Source organism: Trichechus manatus, unplaced genomic scaffold (genome assembly GCF_000243295.1).
Source record: "Trichechus manatus latirostris isolate Lorelei unplaced genomic scaffold, TriManLat1.0 scaffold00139, whole genome shotgun sequence".
Classification (NCBI taxonomy): domain Eukaryota; kingdom Metazoa; phylum Chordata; class Mammalia; order Sirenia; family Trichechidae; genus Trichechus; species Trichechus manatus.
The window spans coordinates 2,112,464-2,134,761 of NW_004444075.1; the positions used below are offsets into that span (position 1 = coordinate 2,112,464).

Below are 22,298 nucleotides of genomic sequence, written 5' to 3' on the forward strand. Positions count from 1 at the left end.
TTCCAGCCACTTCTTGCTCATCCAGTCTCATCAACATAATGTCATTAATGTAATAGATCCATGTTCTTTAGGATTAGGTAGAAGAGTTAACAAAGCCCTGGGGCACAGCAACGAGTGTATATGGTCCAGTCCATGTAAATGCAAACTGTTTCTTATGCCCTTTTCTGAATGGAATAGAGAAGAATGCATTTGCAAAATCAAAGGCTACATTCTACGTACATAAAAAAACGAAAAAAACAAACCCATCGCCTTTGAGTTTACTCCGCTCGACCCTAATTTGGTTAGAAGCCCAACACTTAACCACTGTGCCACCATGCCTACGTACATAGGGCCATATCTGCTTTAACAAAAATACCATCTCGACATAGCAGTTGTAATCAGGGCTACTACTTGGTTGAGCTTATAGTTATCTACAGTGACTTTCCACGACTCATCCTATTTCTGCAGAAGCCAGACTAGTGAATTAACATAGGTGTGATGGGACCACCATTCCTGCGTCCTTTAGATCTACCATCACTGCAGGCTATATTGCTTTTTATTTACTATCTTGGCTGGGGTAAAGAAGGGGTGAAGGGGCAGGCAGTTTCAGAGGCTTTCACTTGGCCTTCCTCACTAAGATAGTTCTCATTATCCTGCAATCCAAGGATCCAGTGTCTACTTCATAGACACAGGTAGTCCCTGACTTATGACGGGGTTCTGTTCCATCAGCTCCATCATAAGTTGGTTCTGACATATAACAGTCTGGCAGATTTTTTTTTTTTTTTTTAGTTTTCATTATTATTGCCTTTTATTATCAGTATCTTTATAAATCCAATCTTTGAACATCTGTGAGAGAACATCTGAGAATATCAGCAAATTATGCACTGCAACATAGTATGTAGTATATATTACTAACGATAAGATGTACCAATGAGTACAGCTCATCAGAACTCCTAAGTCAGACTACCTGTATACATGTAAGTAGTTGATGTTTACATATATATATAACACACAAACACACACACACTTGGGGACCTGGGATATGGCCACCAGGTTGGTCCACAGACTCAGTGAAACCACTGTGAGCAGAAGCTTGGCCAGGACGCCCAAATCCTCCCTCACTCTGACAGGGAGCCACAATAAGAGTTCTTGTCTCTGGGTATTGATGTCAACTCAGACTCTGCCCAACAGCCCTTAAAATACCTTGTATTTCCTCTTTCCCCATGGCAGAATTACCCAAGTAAATGGCTGTAAGTCCCTTTGGGGAAGCACTAGGGGAATTACCATGTATAGATGCCATTATATTGCAGTCTTTCTTCCTGGGACCCAGCTACCTCTTCAGTGAGTTCCAGGTCTGAAAAGTGACTTGGGTCCAAGAACTAAGCAAGAGATGGTGACTTTTTATTGGGATGGCCACCCTCAGCCTCCAAGTCACTCATTCTTGATTTTATGTAACGGCACAAGCCCAGTAGTACTCTCGTTAAGTGCCATTTTGTCCCTAAGAGTGCTGTGTTCTATTAACCTCCAAAACTCTCTGCAGGTCAGGGCCCTTTGGCCATCAATTTCACCTTAACAGTCATTAGGATAGCTGTGATCCCCAGACTTTTGGCAGTTAAGAACCATTACTCGGCTACTATTGCTTCAGGGTCTTATCACCCCCTCTGCCATCAGCAAGCTGAGGTGCTTAATAGTTGTTGTACTACCAGCACTGGCCTACAGAGGACCTCTGCTAAACTTTTTAGTGATGCTTGCGCTCCTGTCATCAGCTCATGTCCTTATGGCCTTGTTAGATGGTGTACCCTTATGTGGAACATAATTATCTAATGGATCTTCCAGCAAAGTCTCTCCATTCCAGCACACCTACTTCCCTCAACTTTTTTAATCCCTTCCTCTACTATCTGCCACAATCCTGGCAGTTCAGCTTTGCTCAGGATGGGCCATTGCTTTTTCCATGCTTCTAGAAACTATCCTGATAGTGATTTCATACCATCTGCTAGGATCCTTGCCAGGGTGTTAAATCCTATAACTTGAGATAGCTCTTACCCTGCAATCCAAGGATCCAGGATGGGGACTAACATCAAACTCTCCCCTAATTTTATGTTCTGGCCCTCTTGATCAATCACCCTCAGATTCCAGTCCCAAGCATAGTCCTCGAGCTCCTGCCAGTACATGATGGCTAATTCTTGAAGCTTCTCTGAGGTACAGTCTGCTTCTTCCCTCTTTCAGTCTAGCACCACCTCAGCTGAGTTTTGCTTAACCCTAACTATAATTGCATAAACTTAATTTTAGGTGTGGTGGCCAGGATGCAGGTCAGGTCCTGAGGATGGCTCATGTTGCCTGGGGGAAAGAGGCCTCGGCACTGTCTTCCAGCTTGGAGGCACAGTTGGGAGTGATTGCCCTGAATACGAAGGTATGACTATGACTGCAGGCTCAGAAAGTCAGGAGTCTGGGCAGTAAAAATCTTCAGGGGCATCACTCAGATATCTACCTCCATCTACTTGCCAGGGTCCCAGGTTTTCCCAAACAGTGCCCTAACCTTGGCAAAGCGGATCCACCTTGGTTGGCAACTGTCTGGTTTATCCATTCAGACTACTAAGTCCTGGGCCTCAGTTTTCTCAGCTCTCCTGCTGCAAGAGATGTGAGATGTAAGCTTTTTTTTATGCAACCAGCTGCTCTCTGGCTTTCACACCTGGCTTTCCATTGCCTGTTACTGCCCTCAGCTGTTCATTATCTTTCTGTAGAACAACAGCGTCTTAGCAGTAGCCATCCAACACTGTATCCTCATAGCTACAATTTTCTCCATACATCTCAAATGCCACCCAGCCTGCTAATGCATTCCTTTTTACTACTACACCATCCCAATTCACTGCCAATGCAAGTGATAACAGCTGGACCTTGTGCCAGGGACTGTCTATTCTTCCCCTAACATCCACGATGGGGTCTGGGCAACACATCTTGTGCCTACCAACTATTAATCTCTGCTTCCTCTTTGGTATATTAGGCAAAAAAATGAAGTAGATGATACAAACAAATCTGAATGCTTTCCAAAATAAGTTTTAAAAATTGAGAATAAGAAGTTAAAACATCAAAAGTATGTAAGTGAAATACGAGATTTATTCAAAGAAAAATGAAATTTCCTGGGTAAAGCATCTGTATAATACTATTCTTGAATTTGTGTCACTGAAAAATGGCTGAGTAGTCACCTTTGTCTATACATTTAGGCATTAACAATAGGTACTGTTCTGGACATATACTGTGAAGAAAAAGATAAATGTAAGTTAACCACTAAAACATACATATCATGACTACTTAACATGAATATTTAATGAAGATTTAGAATATAACAACATGTGACTTTTATTCTGTGGACATAAAAGGAAAAATGCAGTATTCATTTTACCCATTACATTTTACAAAATCAGACAGAGTGAACTGATGAGCAGTTTTTTAATAAAAATCGCAATTTAATTTTGAATATATTACCATCCTATTCCTTTATCCTGTATATGAATCTAATTGGCAAAACCTACTAGATTACTGAAATCAATACTAATCCAATCCATGATGTTTCAGTTGCTTGGATCAATAAAAACCTTCCATCTGAAACTCATTTTTTCGTATAAGCCTGAATATGAGTTGCTATAAAAATGGTTATGCCCCACTCCTTGCCCCATGAAGCATGACTAGAACCTTTTGCACAAGGCTAAGTGACGGGACTTTGGAACATCCCCACATGACTCATCAAGCACACACACCCCTGCTCCTCTGACACCGGCCGCCAAAAGGCAAGCAGCTCTCCTAGTTCTCTTGTTCCTCATAGTGAGCATAGCCACTGGCGTAGGTTCTTCCTAAATTCAAATTAGTAAACAAATCTGATGACTCAGTATCTGAATCCTTTCCGCCTTCATCTTCTTCCTCCTCCTCATCTTCTGCTTCATACTCATCTTCCTCCTCATCCTGGTAGCTGGTATCACCATACTTGTTAGATGAAAGGTTCTTCCAATAGGCGTCATACCCAGAAGCTTCATCACCCTCATCACCTCCAGTCTGCCTGCCAAATTTCAGGGAGCGTGCTACAAAAGACAGATAGATAGGAATTTGGCACTTTCTTAAATCCATTTCCCTATATCCTCATTTTCCTCTACCATATATAAAACTACATGTACTTCACTGACTTGCTTCTTATTCTCAAATGAAAACCCAGGCCATATTTTCCTGATTTCCTCATTTAACATTTAATTTGAAAAAAAGGAGACTTTAAAAACAACATTCTGTTCTATCCTTCTAGTCAGGGTCTATACACACACCATAACAAATAATAAAGATTACAGTGTCGTTTCATTAAATCTAGAAAAAGCTGAAAAACAAAATTAGAACAACAGCACTCTCCAAAGATGTTAAATAAGGCATGTTAAAAAATAAAATGTCTCTCGTTTGGTCCATTAAAAGTGTATTTTCAAATCACATAAATCACACAACACAGTTGATTTCATGTCACTACATTTTTCTTAAGACAGATGTTTAAACAATTCAGATGCTCTGGAAAACAAAGCTTTTCATACCTTCTGCCCTTACTAGCAACACAAAGTTCAGCGCTAAAGGCCAGCAAAAGCATCAGATGCTCCCCATCATAAAACTATATCTTTGATTAAACTAAGTACTGTCAGAGCTGCTTAGAATTATGGTTCTATTCTGATATAGTAAGTAAAGAGTCAAATTTCTCTTTAACAGATTTGTGAGCTACATTACTATAAGCCTGTTTGTAGCAGTCTTATTCCTTCATAAAGAAAAATCACATAAAAATCATAAAACAATTTCGTATAGTAGTGACATTACATAATAAGCATAACTGTTCAAATACTGCACATCTAAGAATAGTATCAGAATGAATTCTAACTTCCAGGTACTAAAGATTACCAGCACTTGAATATTAAGGATTTTAGCTACTCAATTATTTAACATGGAAAAAGCAAAAAAAAAACCCATTGCCGTCGAGATGATTCTGATCCATGGAAGCCATCAGCAAGAACAGAAAAATCATCTTTTTTGTCTTAAATTTCAGTATTCACTATGTCATTAACCAAGGAAAAGCCAAATTATCAAAGCAAACATAAGTACATTTCTTAAGTCAAATTGAGAAATTTTACCCACGTATTTTCCAAGACTGTTAAATTCCATTTGCTCAAGAGAACATAATTATTTTTCCAAATATGAAGAGGAGGCAAAAAGGAAAACAGAAAAACAACCTTGTCTAAGCTTGAAAGTCAAATCACTGCACTGGTATTTTAAGAAGACACTTACTTGACATGCTAAGATCTTTAGTCTCCTGAGTTTCGTGTCCACATTTAGGGCAGGGAGGCTGTTTTCCTTTTTCCTGCTTAAATACCTTGCTCCTTGTATGCTCATCACAGAAACAAGCCTATACAGGAGAAGTAAAAGTATGTAAATAAAAAAGTAAATACTTAAAAAGATATCATTCAGTATTCCAAGGAAATTTAAACATGTAGTTTTGTTAGGGCAGAAAGATTATAAGAGTTTAGTTGCAACTAACTCCTGATACCACACTCCTGATTTCAATTTCTTAAGGGAAATGGTCTTTCCAAGACTCAATACCTAACAAAAGGCAGAGACTGACTGTAAACAGGGTATATTATGGATTGATCTGTGTTCCCACAAGACATATGTTAAAATCCTAACCCCTATACCTATAAATGTGACCCTGTTTGGAAACAAGGGTTTTCTGGTTAATGGGACCATACCTGAGTAGGGTGGTGGGTTCTAATCCTAATCTCTTCTGATGGTGTTTTGTAAGAAGGGGAAACAGACAAAGACACACACACAGGGAGAAGAGACATTGTGAAGAACTGTCTACAAGCAACACTAAGGAACTCCCGGAGCTACTGACAAGAAGGGATCTTCCCCTAGTGCCAATGCCCCAATTTGGATTTCTAGCCTCCAAAACTGTGAGACAATAAATTCCTCTTCTTTAAAGCCTTGTGGTTTTTTGTTTTGTTTTGTTTTTCCTGGCAGCACTAGGTAAGTAAGACAGGGTATGATATGCAGACACATTCATTCTTCCAAAAATACTTGAGTATTCATGAGGTCACTGATGATATAATGAGCAGGCGACCTACTCTCTCAGAGTATACAGTGTAACTGAGGACAGAAACAAGTGGAGAAGAAATTACAAGACACTATGCTTTGAAAGGGAAGTGCAGAGGAGGGGCCCTAAGCCAGACATGGGATTCAGCAAAGGTTTCTTGGGAGACAGGAAATCTTATTAGCTGAAATGTGAACGAGAATGGAGATGCAGTGAGGTAAGCACAGATAGAAGAGTTGTCTAGGAAAAGGAAACAACATATACAAAGCTTGAAGGCTTGAGAGCATGAATACCTTAAACAAAATGAAAGCCATATGTTAAAACTGGAGCAGGGATGGGAGAGAGATGAAAGGTAGAGTTAGTAACAGAAGGAAGAACCAGAGAATGTTTTTGAGAGGTAGTGGCTTGACTGTTGTCTGTTTAGCGACCTTTGACAAGCAGAAATGAAGGCAATAAGTTCTAAAAAAAAACAGAACACTGTGGAAATGTTCACTTAAGCCAAATTCTTCTAAGCAGGTGCATTTTGACATTAATTAAAATACACTCCCATCATTTTGAACAGAATGTTCTCCATACACATAAAGTGTAAAAAATGCTGGACCAGGATTCAGCAGACATGTGTGCTAGCATCAACTCTACTAGAAACCAACCGTATTACCTTTGGAAAGTCACTTAAGTGTTCTCAATCTCAATTCCACAGTCTCTAAAATAAAAGAATTAAGCTAGATAGTTTTAAAGATCTCTTGAAGACTTCATTGTAGCTATAAATAAACCAAAGACTAGCAGAGAAGTATAGGGATTAAAAAACAAAAAACACAACTATACCTTACAACGTAGACAAGAATGCTGGCCAAGCCGATTGCATGAAACACCTACGGGAGAAAGTACAAAATACTCACATTCAAACTTGGAATGAAAATGCTATTTTCCACAAATTTATACCTGGTGTAGTGTCTCAGACCAATTAACATTTTCTGTTTTATAATACAACCTAGAGAATACATAAAAATGGGATGGAATCCCCGGCCAGAAGAAAGGATGCCAACAACTGGACCATCTAGCCTTCTTTCACTATCACAGCTCTAATTATTCTCAAAGTTCCTTTTATTTCTCCAGATCTAGGAAATGGCAAACACTATTTTTAGAAAGTTGAAATGGCAAAACATCATTTTCTCCATGACACTAGCTGAAGCCCTTCTCCTAATCATATAGTAGTTGAAATTTTAAAAAGATTAATTGTCCTCATATATTTTCTCCTAGTGGCACAGGCTATTGTCACTTTCTGCATGACTTCTAATAAAGAAAGGTAAAAATGGGTGACTATGAAGAGAAAGAAATGTTCAAGTGGGCAGGAAAACAGATGAAAAAAAAAACCAAAATATTTTATCCCTGTTAGTTAGTAAGCCACACTAATACTGGTCATCTAGAATTGATGAATAGCAAAGTTAAATGCAAATATATTAAGAAGTATATGCAAAAATATGGAAGGAAAAAAAAAAGTAACTAAAGAAAAGGAAAGAGGAAATAAACTAAACGTTACCCTGATGAGATCTGAATTTAAATCACTGCCTTTCAATTCACTTCGAGGTCTTAAAAAAATAAAAAGGAGTTCTACCCCTATAATTGAAACATTTGACCAGATGTGTCTAGTTTGGGAATTCTTTTTTTCAAGCTTGTGTGGTTCATGGGGAGCCCGTTCAATCTGAACAGGCAAGTTTTTTGTTTTTTTTTTTTAACTCAAAGATGATGTTCTCAATGATGTGAATAGTTACTGCTTCTGCTTAACTGTTCTTCTTTCTCCCACAGTACTTCCAATAATTCAGTTGAATTTGTATTATCTGTCCTCCATGCTAATAATAAAAGTCAAAAATCAAGTACTTGCTATATCTTAGGCATGCATAAGTATACCAAATGACTCCAATAATAATTACATTATTTTGGCCTGTGGGGAGAAAAATCTGAAATCTAAATCATTTTTACTTTAAGACATGCCTAGAGTTTTTAGGGCCACCTACTTGCCTCTTAGGTTCAAATGCTATAAAACATGATAAGCTCCTATGTCCCAGAAAAGAAAGGACTTATCTAGCCAAACTTTTCAAGATCTTCTTTTAAACACACATCCAGACACATATTAAAGTACAAAGCTCCCAATCCAATTTCCCACTATTTACCAGACGCTTCTAAAACAGAATTATCATCCTAACACAGACTGATACATAGCCTGGATCATGACATGCCAATAAGACACAATCCCAGGAAATTTGTCGTTGCCTGTCCACCCTCACCTTTACTTCTGAGGACTCCACGTCTAGCATGCAACATAGAACTGTCAGTCTTCTTCCCCTAATTACCACAATCCCACACACAGGCACTCCACTTTATGCTCCATTTTTTAATTCCAAAAGTTAAAATCTTCAATTAGACTTGTATCAAGAATGGATTTCTCCCAGATTGTGAAAATAGTATGACTTTCCTAGTTTTAGATTGTGCGTGTGTGTGCGCGTTTTTTAATCTATTTTTATGTCCTCAGGGTATTTTAAAAGAAAGCAGGCTGGGAGGCATCAAAGCCTGCTGACAACAAGCCATTTTAAATTAGAAGTCCCCAGGTCATTTTAATCATTTAAAAAGACAAAAGCAGAGTACTAACACGTGGTTTTTTTCCTTAGAACAGCGTTCCAGTGATTACGCAGGTAAATATATATTTTAAAGAATTTCTGAATCTCCCAATCCACAGCTGTAAGGGCAAGTCCATAAATTATAAAATATAACCAATTAGGGGATGGGAACCACTCTAACTGTGGGGTTTATGTGCATTATTAGGGCAGTATTTCAGAGAAAACATTTCAAGCACCCAATAACAACTGGTGAAAGAAGAATGCCCAAGAAAAGATAAAGCAAGGAAAAAAAAAGGAAAGAACAAGGATAAATTATAGCAAGTGCCCTGTGAATCTGCAACAAGAATGACTTTAACAATGACATGGTGATAACAGATTCATCTTAAAATATTGTGATTATTCAGTTTTTGTATTTTTCCTGTGCCTGTCACTGAATCACAATAAGCTCTGAATGGAATGACAGCCTTATCACTCCTAGTCGCCTCTTAGGTTCAAAGGCTATAAAACATGATAAGCTCCTATGTCCCAGATACGTTTCGTTTTTATATTACACATTCTACAGAATTCTATGCTATGTAGTTTGAGACTCTCCTATAATCTTTCAGAATTTCTACACAAATACTGCAAGAATTATATATACTTATCTTAGCAAACTGATGACTTAGTCAACTTTAAACTCATAGATGGGTATAAAGATTAGCAGCACTTCATACAAAAACAAGAATCAAATTAAACAAAAGGACTATCTAGGGAATTTATCTTTTTCCTGTAATGGTATCCACTATTTAATAAAGGCCTTCCAAGTGTCAGGAGGAGGAGCCCTAGTGGCACAGTGGTTAAGTGCTCTGGCCACTAACCGAACAAAAGGTTGGCAGTTCGAACCCACCAGCCACTCTGTGGGAGAAAGATGTGGCAGTCTGCTCCCGTAAAGATTTACAGCCTTGGAAACCCCATGGGGCAGCTCTACTCAGTCCTATAGGGTCACTGGGTCAGAATCCACTCCAAGCGCAATGGGTTTGGTTTGGTTTTGGTTTAAGTGCCAGGTACCACACTAGATGCTTTATATGTATTATCATTTAAATTAACCCTTTGGGGAAGAAATTAGCATCTTCTTATAGATAAGGAAACTGAGGTTTAGAAAAAGTCAGTAATTTGCCCAAGATCAATACAGCTAATAAGCAGAATTCGAGTAATGATTGACTCTAAAACTTGATCTTCTGAGACTCAATGCAGTAGAAACCAAATGCTATCTATTCACAAGGATGATACCATTGGCCCAGTGAGTAGCACTGGTTTGCAACTGGGAGGAGTTAACTGTAGAAGTTAAATACAGATGCCTAGTACCTTCCACAGAGTTAAATGCAAAATCTCCAGGAGTGAGGTCTGGACACCTGTATTTTTTTAAAAAACTTCCACAGGTATTTCTGAAGCATATTCCTGTTTAAGAATCACTGGAACCGACGGGGGGTAAAATCACTTAGCTGGAGGCATCTGGAAATATGTATGTGGGGGGGAGGGGAAGGAAAAAGGGTTTGGTTGTTATAAAAACTGGGAGGTGAAAATGACATTTAGGACTCAGGACCAGGAATGTTACAAGTCCTGCAATGCCTGCTCCATTCCATAAAACAAAGAATCGTCCCAACCAGAAGGCCACTGGCACCCCTGTTGAGAAACAAGACTATGTGTTCCGAATTTTTTCGAGAGGAAAATAGATATTGATTCAAATTCCATTTCCAGAGGCTGCATGAAAAACTAGGTACCTTTCTCATGAAGTTTGATACGTTTACTCTTAAGAATCTAAAAACTTACATTTAAATGTTTCTGCCTCTAAAACCTGGCAGCTGGCTTGATGCTCAAACTGATCATCTTCACAGAGAAAGTTATGACAAAAAGAACAACTGAATATTCTGCCGCCTATTGGATGAAAAAAGAAAAACACAAATGTAAACATGATAAACTTCTATTTTAAAAAAAAACTCGTATCTGTAAAACTGCTTGGAAAAGATGGGAAGTTCAGAGGTACACCCAAATGGCACAGCACTTTTTGTTCTGGTTAAAGCTAAAATGAAAACTGCCAGAGCATTTGAAATTGAACATTAAAAAAGTGAATTCCCACTATCTCCTGGCTACTTAGATACTCAAAGAGAATACCTGCTCCTGTACAACTTCCCTCCCTACCTGCTAAGGTTAGCAATACTAGCAAGGACTATTACTGCTGGTATAAATCCTTTTCCAAATAAACTGATAACCAAATGAAGATACCAGAAGTTAGGATTAACAGTAAACATAATCCTGAAAAAAAATCTTAAAAATAGCATTCATAATGTTGAAAAGTCAGCCTTCACCTATAACAAAGCAGAGTGGCTGAGTTCACTGCTCATATCTAGTCACTCACCATGGTCCCACACACCCCGTTCACACTCAACACACTCGGCATCAGTGAGAGGGCAGGCACAGGCATGTGTGCTGAGACACTTCCTTCCATGGCAAACCCAGGCTTCACAAAAGTCACATATTGCACCCTGTAAGCCAAGAACAAAAAAAAAATTCACCTTCGGCCAGCTAAAACCACCATTTAACCAATGGCAACCATCAAAATTTTATGCATTTAGCAGTTTATCTACCCTCAGCGACGGTCAGTGGCTTCATTAAAGACTTTACTATGCACTTTAAACCAAAATTAAAGAGGGTTCTCTGAAAAATAAACTACTTCATCAGCAGCTACCTACAATATACAAACCTCAGCTATAAACCAAAAGAAAGAGAAGCTAAAAGAAAATGAGACATTACCCTAATGTTATTTATTAAAGTAAGTCAAGGAACTGAAGTGTTGCCCTCAAAATGAATTCTGATTCAAATGAACTTTGAAGCCTACAGTTTCAACACTCTTATTCACAGCACTTCCCATGGTAGCTATGAGTCAGAATTGACTCTACGCAGTGGGTTTGGTTTTTGGTTTTTATAACACCTTTTTCAAATTCCAACATTTCTGACAAGAAATTTCCTTATCTGTGCAATTTATAAAATAATCACATAGCTTTCCTAGGATAATTGAGAAAAATTACTAACCTTCTGCCAGCTTTTTTCTCCCCCTTTAAGGCAACTTAACACTTTAAATCATTATTATATTTCTCTGTGGAAAAAATTAAAATACATGAACTAAACTACAGATTAAGACTCTCCAATCCTATATTAAGAATAGATAGTAAAAACATCCCTTTTAATAACACAATGACACCTATAGAATACTAAGAGCTAATACGGAGTTCCTTAAGGGAGTGGGACTAGATGGTCACTCCTTTACAAATGAGGAACACAAGGCCCTAGACTAAGTCCGAGATTTAAGTCCAGATCTTCTGAATCTCAATTCAGTATTCTACTCAAGGCACTGTAACAAAAGTAGTAAAGAGCAAGAAGGTACAAGAAGGAAGAATTTTTTTTTTGTTTTGACTTGTAAAAATGGACTATCAGTATAAATGTCAAATTCTAAAATCTATCTCTGAAATCAGTCAGGGTCCTAGCAAGAAAGAGACGGCACAGAAGCTGGGTGATCAAGAAGAGCTTAAGAGAAACTTTGCAAAGCAACAGGGCAGGGTTTAGGAGAAACATCAGAGGATGGTGCGGTTAGCAGTCCGAGGGCTGAAGGGAGAAGAGGGGGAGGAGTGGCTAGCACAGCCCTAAGGGAGAGCTGTATGGAGAGGACTCCTGACAGGGGTCGTAGCCTTCAGAGGAAGGACACCAAACCAGGACAACCCTGCAGAGAGTGAGCTGGGGGAATAACACCCAGATCTTATTCTCCTCCCATTCTCAGGTGTCCTGCTGGTTGGTGCCTGACATTGGCCAAACCCAGTCAGAAGGCCACAGGGTGAGAAGGTCATTGATCTAGTCCATGTAAGTCAAGCTGCCAGGCAAAGCGGAGTGGAGAAGTGTGAAAAGAAAGGAAATCTAGGGAGGCAAACAAAAGACATCTAGATCACTTTTCTAGGGTTTATAGCCAATAATGTATGATCTTGCTAATATGTTTTCTCTATGTAAGATCATTCACATTGACACAACTCCGTAAAATTTAAAAAAAGAGAAGAAAACTGATAAATTTTAGACATAAGTAAGCTACCAAGGAAGATTGCAAGGGTTTTTGAATAAAGACAGCATTGACAACCCTATATTTAAAATAAAGCAAGAGGAATTCAAAAGATGATTATAAATAATTCTGGCTCCTTGCATCTATAAAATATATCATACAAAGGTCTGCCTCATTATAGAAAATTATACATCTTGGAAAGTTACTATAAATAAAATATTCTCCTTGACATAAAAACAGTATTACTTTACTCAGATACTAAAATTTGGAACTGGAACATAGTCACACAACAGAATACAGTGAAACTTATTAAATCATATGTAAAGGGAAAACATTTTCTAGCGAAAAAGAGAGAAAAAGCATCACACAACCCAACTGTTTTCAGTTATCTAAAACACTGAGTCTCCTTACAAAATCACTCATATAATGAAAAGGTTATGTATAACTGTGCTAAGTACATACTCCTTTTTAAAATGTAAAGCTTTAAAAAAAACTTAACACTAAAGTTCTTTTGGAACTACCGTGGGTATTTAACCAAGGCTTGAACCTTGGTAAAGCAGAGCTTTCGGTGTAGGAGATGCCTAACAACGATGCTTTTTGAAGTTTAATTAACACACATGAGAAAGGTACTATGAACAGAATGAAAGTTTTTGTTGAGGTCAACATTAAAATAAGCTTCCATTCTTTATACATTTGCCAGTAAGAAAGATGGAAGCAGCCAGAAACAAGTGAGTAATAAAGGCAGACCATACAAAGAGCATGCCAGCTAATCCAGATAACCGCAGGCTGATGAAACAAGGAAAAAAGGACTGCTATTTGGAAAAAATCACCATTGGTCAGAATGGCTTTTTCTTAGCTTTGGAAACCTACTAGTCTAAGACATAATGACAAGAAGCTTACCACCATTGCAAGGCCAGTACTGTAAACACCAGCATGCTTTATGACACAGTCTGAAGATTTCATCATACACTTTGTTTTCCCTTTGAATGAAAAAATTTTGCATTAGTCTTACAAAGCAGTGAGGACAAGTATTCACCAACTCCTCTTTGTATCTAGCCCAAGATAAACCATCATTGGAAATAATTTGAAAATAAATAGAACGAAATTAGCAAGGGTTACTGTTTACATAAATAAAAAAAGAAAAAGGATATAACTGAAATCTGATTACATGAGTCAGATCTTTTAAGATTATAAAATTATTAAGAAATCTAATAAAATGTATTACAAAATAATTTATATGCTACTTCAGGTTGTACTAAAACAAGAAATTGACAGATTATGCTTTGTAATCTAAAGATCATTTACAGCAGTTAAAAATCTTGTGAATTTTCAGATGAAACTAAACAGATTTTTAAAAAGCCAGGCTAAAAGTAAATTTTACATTTTATAATCTACAATAGACAGCTTGGTTTAAAGTTATTGCTTATTTCTTTTCACAGAATATCTCAAACCAAATGAAATCAAATAATGATTATGCAACTTATCTGGATTTTTTTTTAATTTTATGCATATATGAAAATCTATAAACATAGCCCCCAGGTAAACATTCTTCCAACAGGATTCTGAAATAGTGTCTAAGCGAACTCAATAAACAGGAACATAGCAATAGAGCTAAAAATCAAAATACACCCACAAAGCTCTGATCTAGCTGCAAATTACCAACCCAAGGCACTGTCAAAAATTTCACTTATCAAATACTATGTGGGGATTAACAGTGACATGTTAATCACCCATCTGAGACTCCACAAAGTGGAACAAGAACGAAGCAGAAGATGCTCAGTTTTCCACTATACTGATTGCCTAAGGAACAAAGTTGGGCAACAGGAAATGATAAGAAAGGGAAATGGGAAATGAGAGGCAGCAGCCACACAACTGTTCCATGCCTAACACTTGGTACAAGAGTCAGCAAAGGAAAAATGTACTTATATATACAAAAAAAAAAACCCAACCTATTGCCGTCAAGTCAATTCCGACTCACAGCAACCCTACAGGATGGAGTAGAACTGCCCCCTAGGGTTTCCAAGGAGCAGCTAGTGGATATGAACTGCAGACTTTTCAGTTAGCAGCTGTAGTTTTAACCACTGCACCACCAGGGCTCCATTTTTATATACATGAGCCCATGATCCAAACCCAGAAAACACTAAAAATATGGGACAGCCCTAACAAGAACTTCTCTCTTACTCTTCCCTATAGTCTATTTTCTCACCCTAGATTAATTTACCTTTCATAAAACCAAAATATAAAAACTAGCAAATGAGTATTCCATCCAGTCCAGTTCTCTTATTAATTTTAGAACTGAAAGCTTTCTTTCAAAACTAGAACTACACTACAAATATTCAGGGATGTAGCCCTAAACATTCCTAACTTTCTGTAATGTTATCTTCATAGAAAAAGGTGTTTAAATGGGCATATCCCAAACTGTGTTCCACCTGAAATTATTATCCCATAAATAAAGGGGATACTTGACCAAATAAAAGTGAGGGTAACTATAGAGTGAATAAATTCGATCAGGTTTATTTACTGCAGGACTTTAAAACCATTAATGTACAAATAAGTAATACAAATCTTCCAGATGTAGATTTGGGGATGAAGCATGTAGCAATTCTCAAATTAATATAACTCTATTAATATCTCAGATATTCTGTGGAAGATTATTTGGAAAAACACTAATCTTTCTGCCCTATGAACTTCCTTTTAGTTTTAGTATGAATAATCATTTCAGGGTAACTAGGTACATGGCTTAGGAACTCCATTTCAATCACTTGGGGATATATTTGAGGAAATTCAAAGATCATATGCTAAGCACCAAAAAGAAAAATTGATCATAACCACTAGCACTAGGTAAATGTAGAATCAAATTATTTTCAATGGTCTAAGAGACTGCAGGCCACATCAGCAGGAATCAAAATTTAGAAAGTAAATAAATGGATATTGACCACACTAAGCTGGTATAATTAAAAATTCAGAAATAATCACTAAATCTTATAGTCTGAAATGTGATCTTCTAATGTTTAACACAACTTGTTGGTACCCTATACCTAAACTGTACCTTAATTGGTTTCCAGAATTATATCAAAGAGGCAAAACTAAGACTTTGACAGTTTTTTGGTAGGTCAAATAATATTTAATGTTATTTTATTAATGGTAAGGCATCACATTATTATAAGCAATAAGGATAAACCTACAGGTTCAAACTGATTAACTTCCAAACAAATGTGTGATAAAAGAAAAGGCATGTGTCCTTAGTTATCATATACTTACCACATTGTGCACAAATTGGTAACTTCTGAAGAGAATTACAAAAATAGCAAAATGCTCTATTCTTCTGCCTCCTTGTCATGTAAAATAAAAAAAAAAAAATACAGTCAATATTAGATAAAAAGTCAGAAGGCCAGTTGTATTACCACACATAGATAGAAAAAAGAAAAAATTAATTTACCTCTGACACTTGTCACATTCCTATAAAATGCAAAGACATAACATTAATTTTTCTACTGGCTGAAGATTGAGAATGTACTTGCATTATTAAAAAATATACTGTTTTTTATGGTAAAATATAAGTGACACTCCCCCAAAGCCTCTAATTCCACCCATGTACGCAAGCATCAGCACACACTTACGTCACTATTGGCTGACGATTTCCCAAATATGTCTTGTACTCTCTCTTCTCCATGCCTTTACTTATTATAATACATTTTCCTAAAAGGTCCCTCCTCTCAATCTCTACCTGTTGGAAGTTCAGCTAATAATCCCACCTCCTCTGTGAACTGCATCCCCCATACACACTCAATACATTCAACTTTACCAGCCCTTAGACCTAATAAATACACTGTACCTTTACTGTAGCGCTTAATACATTGTACTTTTAACACTGACCAAAGTCTAGCGCTCTTCATATGTGCTTATGTACGTGAATCTCATTACTGCTTTGTCTGCCCAGCATCTCTCTTCTTTGAAAATGACCCTGATGCACAGAAGGCAGTCCCCACTGCCTTGTCTGGGCTGTATAATCCTACCTCTCCCTCCTACCCCTCATCCCTTGAAAATGTTAGTCCTGGAATGGGCACCTGCCCAAGCCCAGACTATCAGAGTTCTTCTCCTCTCTGAGGGAAACAGTATGCAATGGGAGACATGCAGCTACCAGTGGTTACGAACCAAACAAATGGAGAAAGACAAGCTGCAAATGGAACCAGTAAGAAAAAACAAAAGCAAGAAACAGAACTGCAAGTTGTCCCTGAGTCCAAGCTACATCCTTGCCCTTCCCAATTGCACAAATCATTCCATTATCTGTTTAATATCTCAGTTTTTTCCCTAAGGTTATTTGAGTTGGATTTCTGTCACTTAGAAACAAACAAGTCCTAACTAATACACAACTGAGCTGTGAGCTCATACAGGGCAGAGACTGTGTCTTCATCTGTGTATCCCCCACACTGCCTGGGATAGTACCTGGCACACAGTCAGTGCACAATAAACATTTGCTGAATTAAGTCACATTAAACATTTCATATGTGTTCAATGAAACAAATAAAAGAAATAAACAACAGTGGGAATAGAAAAAGTAGAGAAGCAGAAATAGGGAGACATGGGTTAACTCCGAGAAAGTCAAGAAAGGAAAGAGGTAATGATGATGGTATTTTTTGCTTTTTCACAACTTTGACCAATCAAAGAAACCCTGAAATTATCAGGACTAAACCACTCAGTACAGGGAGAGAAGATGGTTGAACAGGAAGCCAAAAGAAATGTCAAGAAATGTGGAAAGCTCAGAAAGAGAAATCAAATGAGTTGTCAACTGCTAAGAGAAAATGATGGAAAGGCTCCAACTAATAGGACAAATCAAGTTAAGGCAAATAAGGTGAGAGAAGCTGGAAAACGCCGCCCGTTTTCTATTTACGTATCTTGTTCAACATCTATTTATCACCAATAGTATTCAAGGTAATATGCTAGATTTTATAAATAATACAATATCTCACAAAAATCACTGCTGCTAAGTATTAGTGAAAACTTAGGCATGCTTCTAAAACAGATTTCATATTCAACAGCAAAATACATGTGGTAACACTACATTTGTTGATATTTTATTGAGGTGTTTATAACTACTATACAATTTTTCAACTATCAGCTGGTATCAAATAAAAGCTGTTACCATTGAAGCATTACATGGGTGTTTAGCTAAATCTATGGTACTTCTTGATGCTCTTAGCTGTTTTTCACGTTCCCGACGGTTCTCAGCCTTCTTCCTCGCGCCAGTCTTCTTTTTAGGCATTTTGTCGTCTTACTACACAAAAGAACAGAGGAGACAGACTTGCCTAGTGACCTTTACTATTTTAAATTAACTAAGAAATAGTAAAACAAAGTATTCTTATTCTCGTTAAATTGTAAACTCAACCCTATCAATCTGACAGTTACGCACATGTTTTAAACCTTTATGAAGCATTAAGCACACATTATCCCAAATAAAGTAGATGACTTTTAAAACAAGGCACTTGTCAAGTCTACCAAACAATTCTAAAGATGGACAAACACCAAAACATTTATCTTAAAAGCCAAAATAACTGTTTTGGTCCCCCCCACCCTACCCATTTGAGAAAAAAAATCTCTCTAATATTAAGTATTTTTTTAAAAAATTAGTCAGCACCAAGTTAAAGAAAAATCTTTATTAGGCATATATCATTCAAGAGAAATACATGAAAAGTGCACTACTCAACCAGTTTACATCACTTTTTTGTGCTATTCAGATGACAGGTAGGCTGCCAAGGCTTGAAGTATAACAAGTCTGATTTTTCCTACATAACATCTAAATAAAACATTTAATTAAAAAAAAAAAAGTTGCCGTGTAGTCAATTCTGACTCATAGCGACCCTACAGGACAGAGTAGAACTGCCCCATAGGGTTTCCAAGGCTGTAATCTTTACGGAAGCAGACTGCCACATCTTTCTCCCGCAGAGAGGCTGGTGGGTTGAACTGCCGACTTTTCGGTTAGCAGCAAAGGCTTTTAACCACTGCTCCACCAGGGCTCCTTCAAACATTTAATAGTCAAGTCAAATGACAACATTAACTACAGTATTAAGTTACTTTGACTCTTTGAAAGCTCCTCTTCTCTCTACATGCAGTGAGCCATACAATTTTAACAGGGTTCAAACTGATGTTTAAGAGTACGTGTTTATAACATATATCAAAAGACTTTCAAACCTGCTTCCATCATTTAGTTCAAAGAACTACTACACTTAGAAAAATGAGATTTTTACTAAGTAACATTTTTATATGGCTTTTCATCCAATCTAAAGACTTCAAGTTCCGTAAGGATCCCAGCACCGTGTCTCTTAACATTTACATCCCAGCCATGTTTGGCTGTATTAAGCACTCGTGAAGAAATACATGAATAAATGAGTCTATATGCTTGCCTTTAAACATTAAATCTCAAAATTCTTAATATTCTTCAAATATATATGTCTTTTTAAATTATGATTCTCAAAAAGCAACTGTAGAAATTCCTAAAACTACAGATTTAGATTTCTAGGCCCTACCCCTAAAGAAGAAACCAAACCCACTGTTGTCGAGTCAATTCAGACTCATAGCGACCCTACAGGAGGGAGGAGAACTGTCCCATAGAGTTTCCAAGGCTGTACATCTTCACCGAAGCAGACTGCCACATCTTTCTCCCGCTGAGTAACCGGTGGGTTCCAATCGCCAAACTTTCAGTTAGCAGCCGAACACTTTAACCACTGCCGCCACCAGAGCTCCTCGGGCCCTACCCAAGATCTACAAATTCTAAACCTCCTAGACAGGGGGCTCAAGCTTCAGTGGTGACTACGCAAAACTCCCTGAAGATAAAAGAAAATATTTATCCAAAGAAATCAAAGCGTGTCCATGATACATGGGTGAGAGTCTTAAGAAAGCAAACCTCGAAGAAATCTGGATTCCTCGTTCAGAACGGCATATTATATCAAAATCACGCATCAACTTGTACCTGAAACAATACTAAGATCACTAAATTTATAGTTTTCCTACTTTCTGGGTTCCACTCTTATGTTACACTGTCCAATCAAAAATCATGTGGTAGGCAGCCTTGTGGCAGCTCAAAAATATGGACAGAACAGGCCAGGAGGATATTTGGTGGGTGGTTACTTAAGTGACGTCCAAACCCACTAGGCACTTAAAATGGCAAAATCTACAAGGTGATAAAACTGTGTACTGCCTTGGTCAAAAGAACTCAGAAAATAATCACGTATGAATTTTAGACACCAGAAGTGTCTTCTGAATCCACTGAGAATACTAAGCATCAATTTATTTTCTCCAATTTGTTGTGGAAACTTAGAGTGAATCCCTTTCTCAGCCTCATAAGGGTTTAAGTCCTTCTCCAGCAAAGCTCTGATAACCTCTGGATATGGCCCATGTCACCAAATAAGGAAACGGTACAGGGTCACTGAGGCTTTAGAGGCAAAGCCTGGAGTCAGGGGACCTAGCGGGGTAAAGGGACATGCAGAGGAGACACCGTGAAGGCTCCACGCGGCTCGGGGAACCGGCACCCGTCACCGCCCGCCGGGCATCCTACCTCGCGCGTGCTCCGGGCCGACCTCGCTCACCCTCGCGGGAGGCCGCCTCACTCCAGGCGCCAAGGGGCAGGGAAAAGTGTGGGATCGCCCCGCGGCAGCAGTAAATCCAGGCAGTGGGCCAGGACTCTGCAGAAAAATCCACTAAAAATCTAGGAAAGCGAACTGACGCGACTGCGGACACTAGGAGCAGGACCGGATGTCCCTTTACGTCAGCGACGACCTTACAGCAGCACGTCCACAGGAAGGGACCCGCCCACCGCCGTTCGCCCCGCCCCGGTCCACCGCCCACTCCTGCTGGAGGCGGGGCTCCCGGTTATGGGCAGATGAGCTGCAAGAAGATGCCAGAGAGAAGAGGGAAAATGGGAAACAAAAGGGGGAAAGGAGCCAGGAAGGTCCCTTTATTATGTCTTCAGAAAGGTCCCTTAATTATGTCTTCAGAAAAAGGAGAAATCTAAGAGGAAAAGAAAAACATAGAAAAAAGGAAAATGGCCTCACAAACTTGGACGTGGATCAGCTGACTCCAATAGCTGTTTACATTGTTGCCTAATTCTTTTGTAAACTTTTCAGCTACCTGCATCTTCCGTGCCTTACATCCCGCCTTTTCTTGGTTGCTGCACAAGCAGTGCCTTCAGGTGCCTGATGAAGTTCTGTACTACCCTCGTCTGTGCCTTCCAAAATTCCATTCCATTGTGAACAAATTCCCCACATTCTGAACCTCTACTGTGTGTTCCATCTGTCCTTAATGGATATCTGTGTATCCTTATGGCTTGCTTTAAACTTCTCTTAAGTAAAGGTTGCTTGTTTTACCACCCTTTCTTTGTCTCAAGGTTAGGATGTGGAGTCAGTCCCCCTGTTTCTTAGTACTACATCCAGATAATTACTTCTTTATATATGGCCATGCCAACTTTCATCCTTCATTATTGCTATTTTATACTCATGCTTATTAATGCAAAACTTTGGAACCTGACTTCTAACTTCTGCCATCATCTTGAGTCACATTAACATCTCAATAAAAGACCCATTGTCTCAGGTCCTTGATTTCTTCATCTCCGGCAGCTATCCCCTCCCTACCCCACCTCAGACACCCACTATCATGAACATACCATTAGCCTTGTCGTCAGATGGAACTGCCCTACCACTGAAATCCAAAATTCAAACATCTAACTACCCAACCTCCTATCTTGCCAATTCTCTCACTCAATTTTTCCTCCTAATGGGGACTTCAAATCTCTTGATCCCTCTATTTTCTATCAATCATCACTCCGCTTTTTCCTCTCCTTTTTAACCCCAGTTTATAAAACACAGTTCATCACTTCAACCATAATTTGCTATGTTGTCTTTCTGATCAAACCAACTTGAAAATTCTTGATTGTTTTAATTATGCAGCTTACCTTTTCCTTCCTACACTGGACTTCTGAATATTGTTAAGGAAAAAGCAAACACACACACACACACAATCATGATTCCACTCTAAATCCATGATTACCAGCCTCAACAGAACTCTCAAAATTGCTTTTCAATCCTTCTATGTTATCCTAATCAGCTCTATCATTCTCATTCTCCACAATGGCTATATCGAATCTTCTCCTTTTCCTCAACCCTCCCTCCATCAATTTCAGCAGGTATTATCACCTCCCATTTTACAGAGAAAACAGAATATCATTAACAACTAACACACATACAGCACTTTGAGCTCCTGACATTCTCAGAACTTTACATGAGTAGTATTGACTCTTAATTTTATATATGAAGAAACTCCAGGGCAGAGAGACTATGCAACTTGTCCCAAGATTACATAGCTAGTTAGGCTTGTGGTATCTTCTAATGCAGTAGTTCTCAAACTTTTTGGTCTCAGGACCTCTTTAAAACTCTTGAAACATTGTGGACCCCAAGAGCTTTAGTTCATGTGGATTATATCTATTGATATTTACCATATAAGCAACCAAAACTGGGGAAATTTTAAAATACAT

General features: G+C 38.3%; 1 protein-coding gene across 1 annotated transcript; it reads right to left on the bottom strand.

The window, feature by feature from the left end:
- Nucleotides 1-3,075: 3,075 nt before the first annotated feature.
- Nucleotides 3,076-20,540, bottom strand: ZNF330 (zinc finger protein 330). The gene is made up of 10 exons (XM_023739726.1): nt 20,328-20,540; nt 17,919-18,050; nt 16,215-16,234; nt 16,037-16,107; nt 13,676-13,755; nt 11,090-11,216; nt 10,504-10,608; nt 6,905-6,951; nt 5,281-5,398; nt 3,076-4,052 (listed from the first exon to the last, which is right to left on the bottom strand). The coding sequence occupies exons 2-10, from the start codon at nt 18,036-18,038 to the stop codon at nt 3,778-3,780; spliced, it is 963 nt and encodes a 320-aa protein (XP_023595494.1). The 5' UTR covers nt 18,039-18,050; nt 20,328-20,540; the 3' UTR covers nt 3,076-3,777.
- Nucleotides 20,541-22,298: the final 1,758 nt, after the last annotated feature.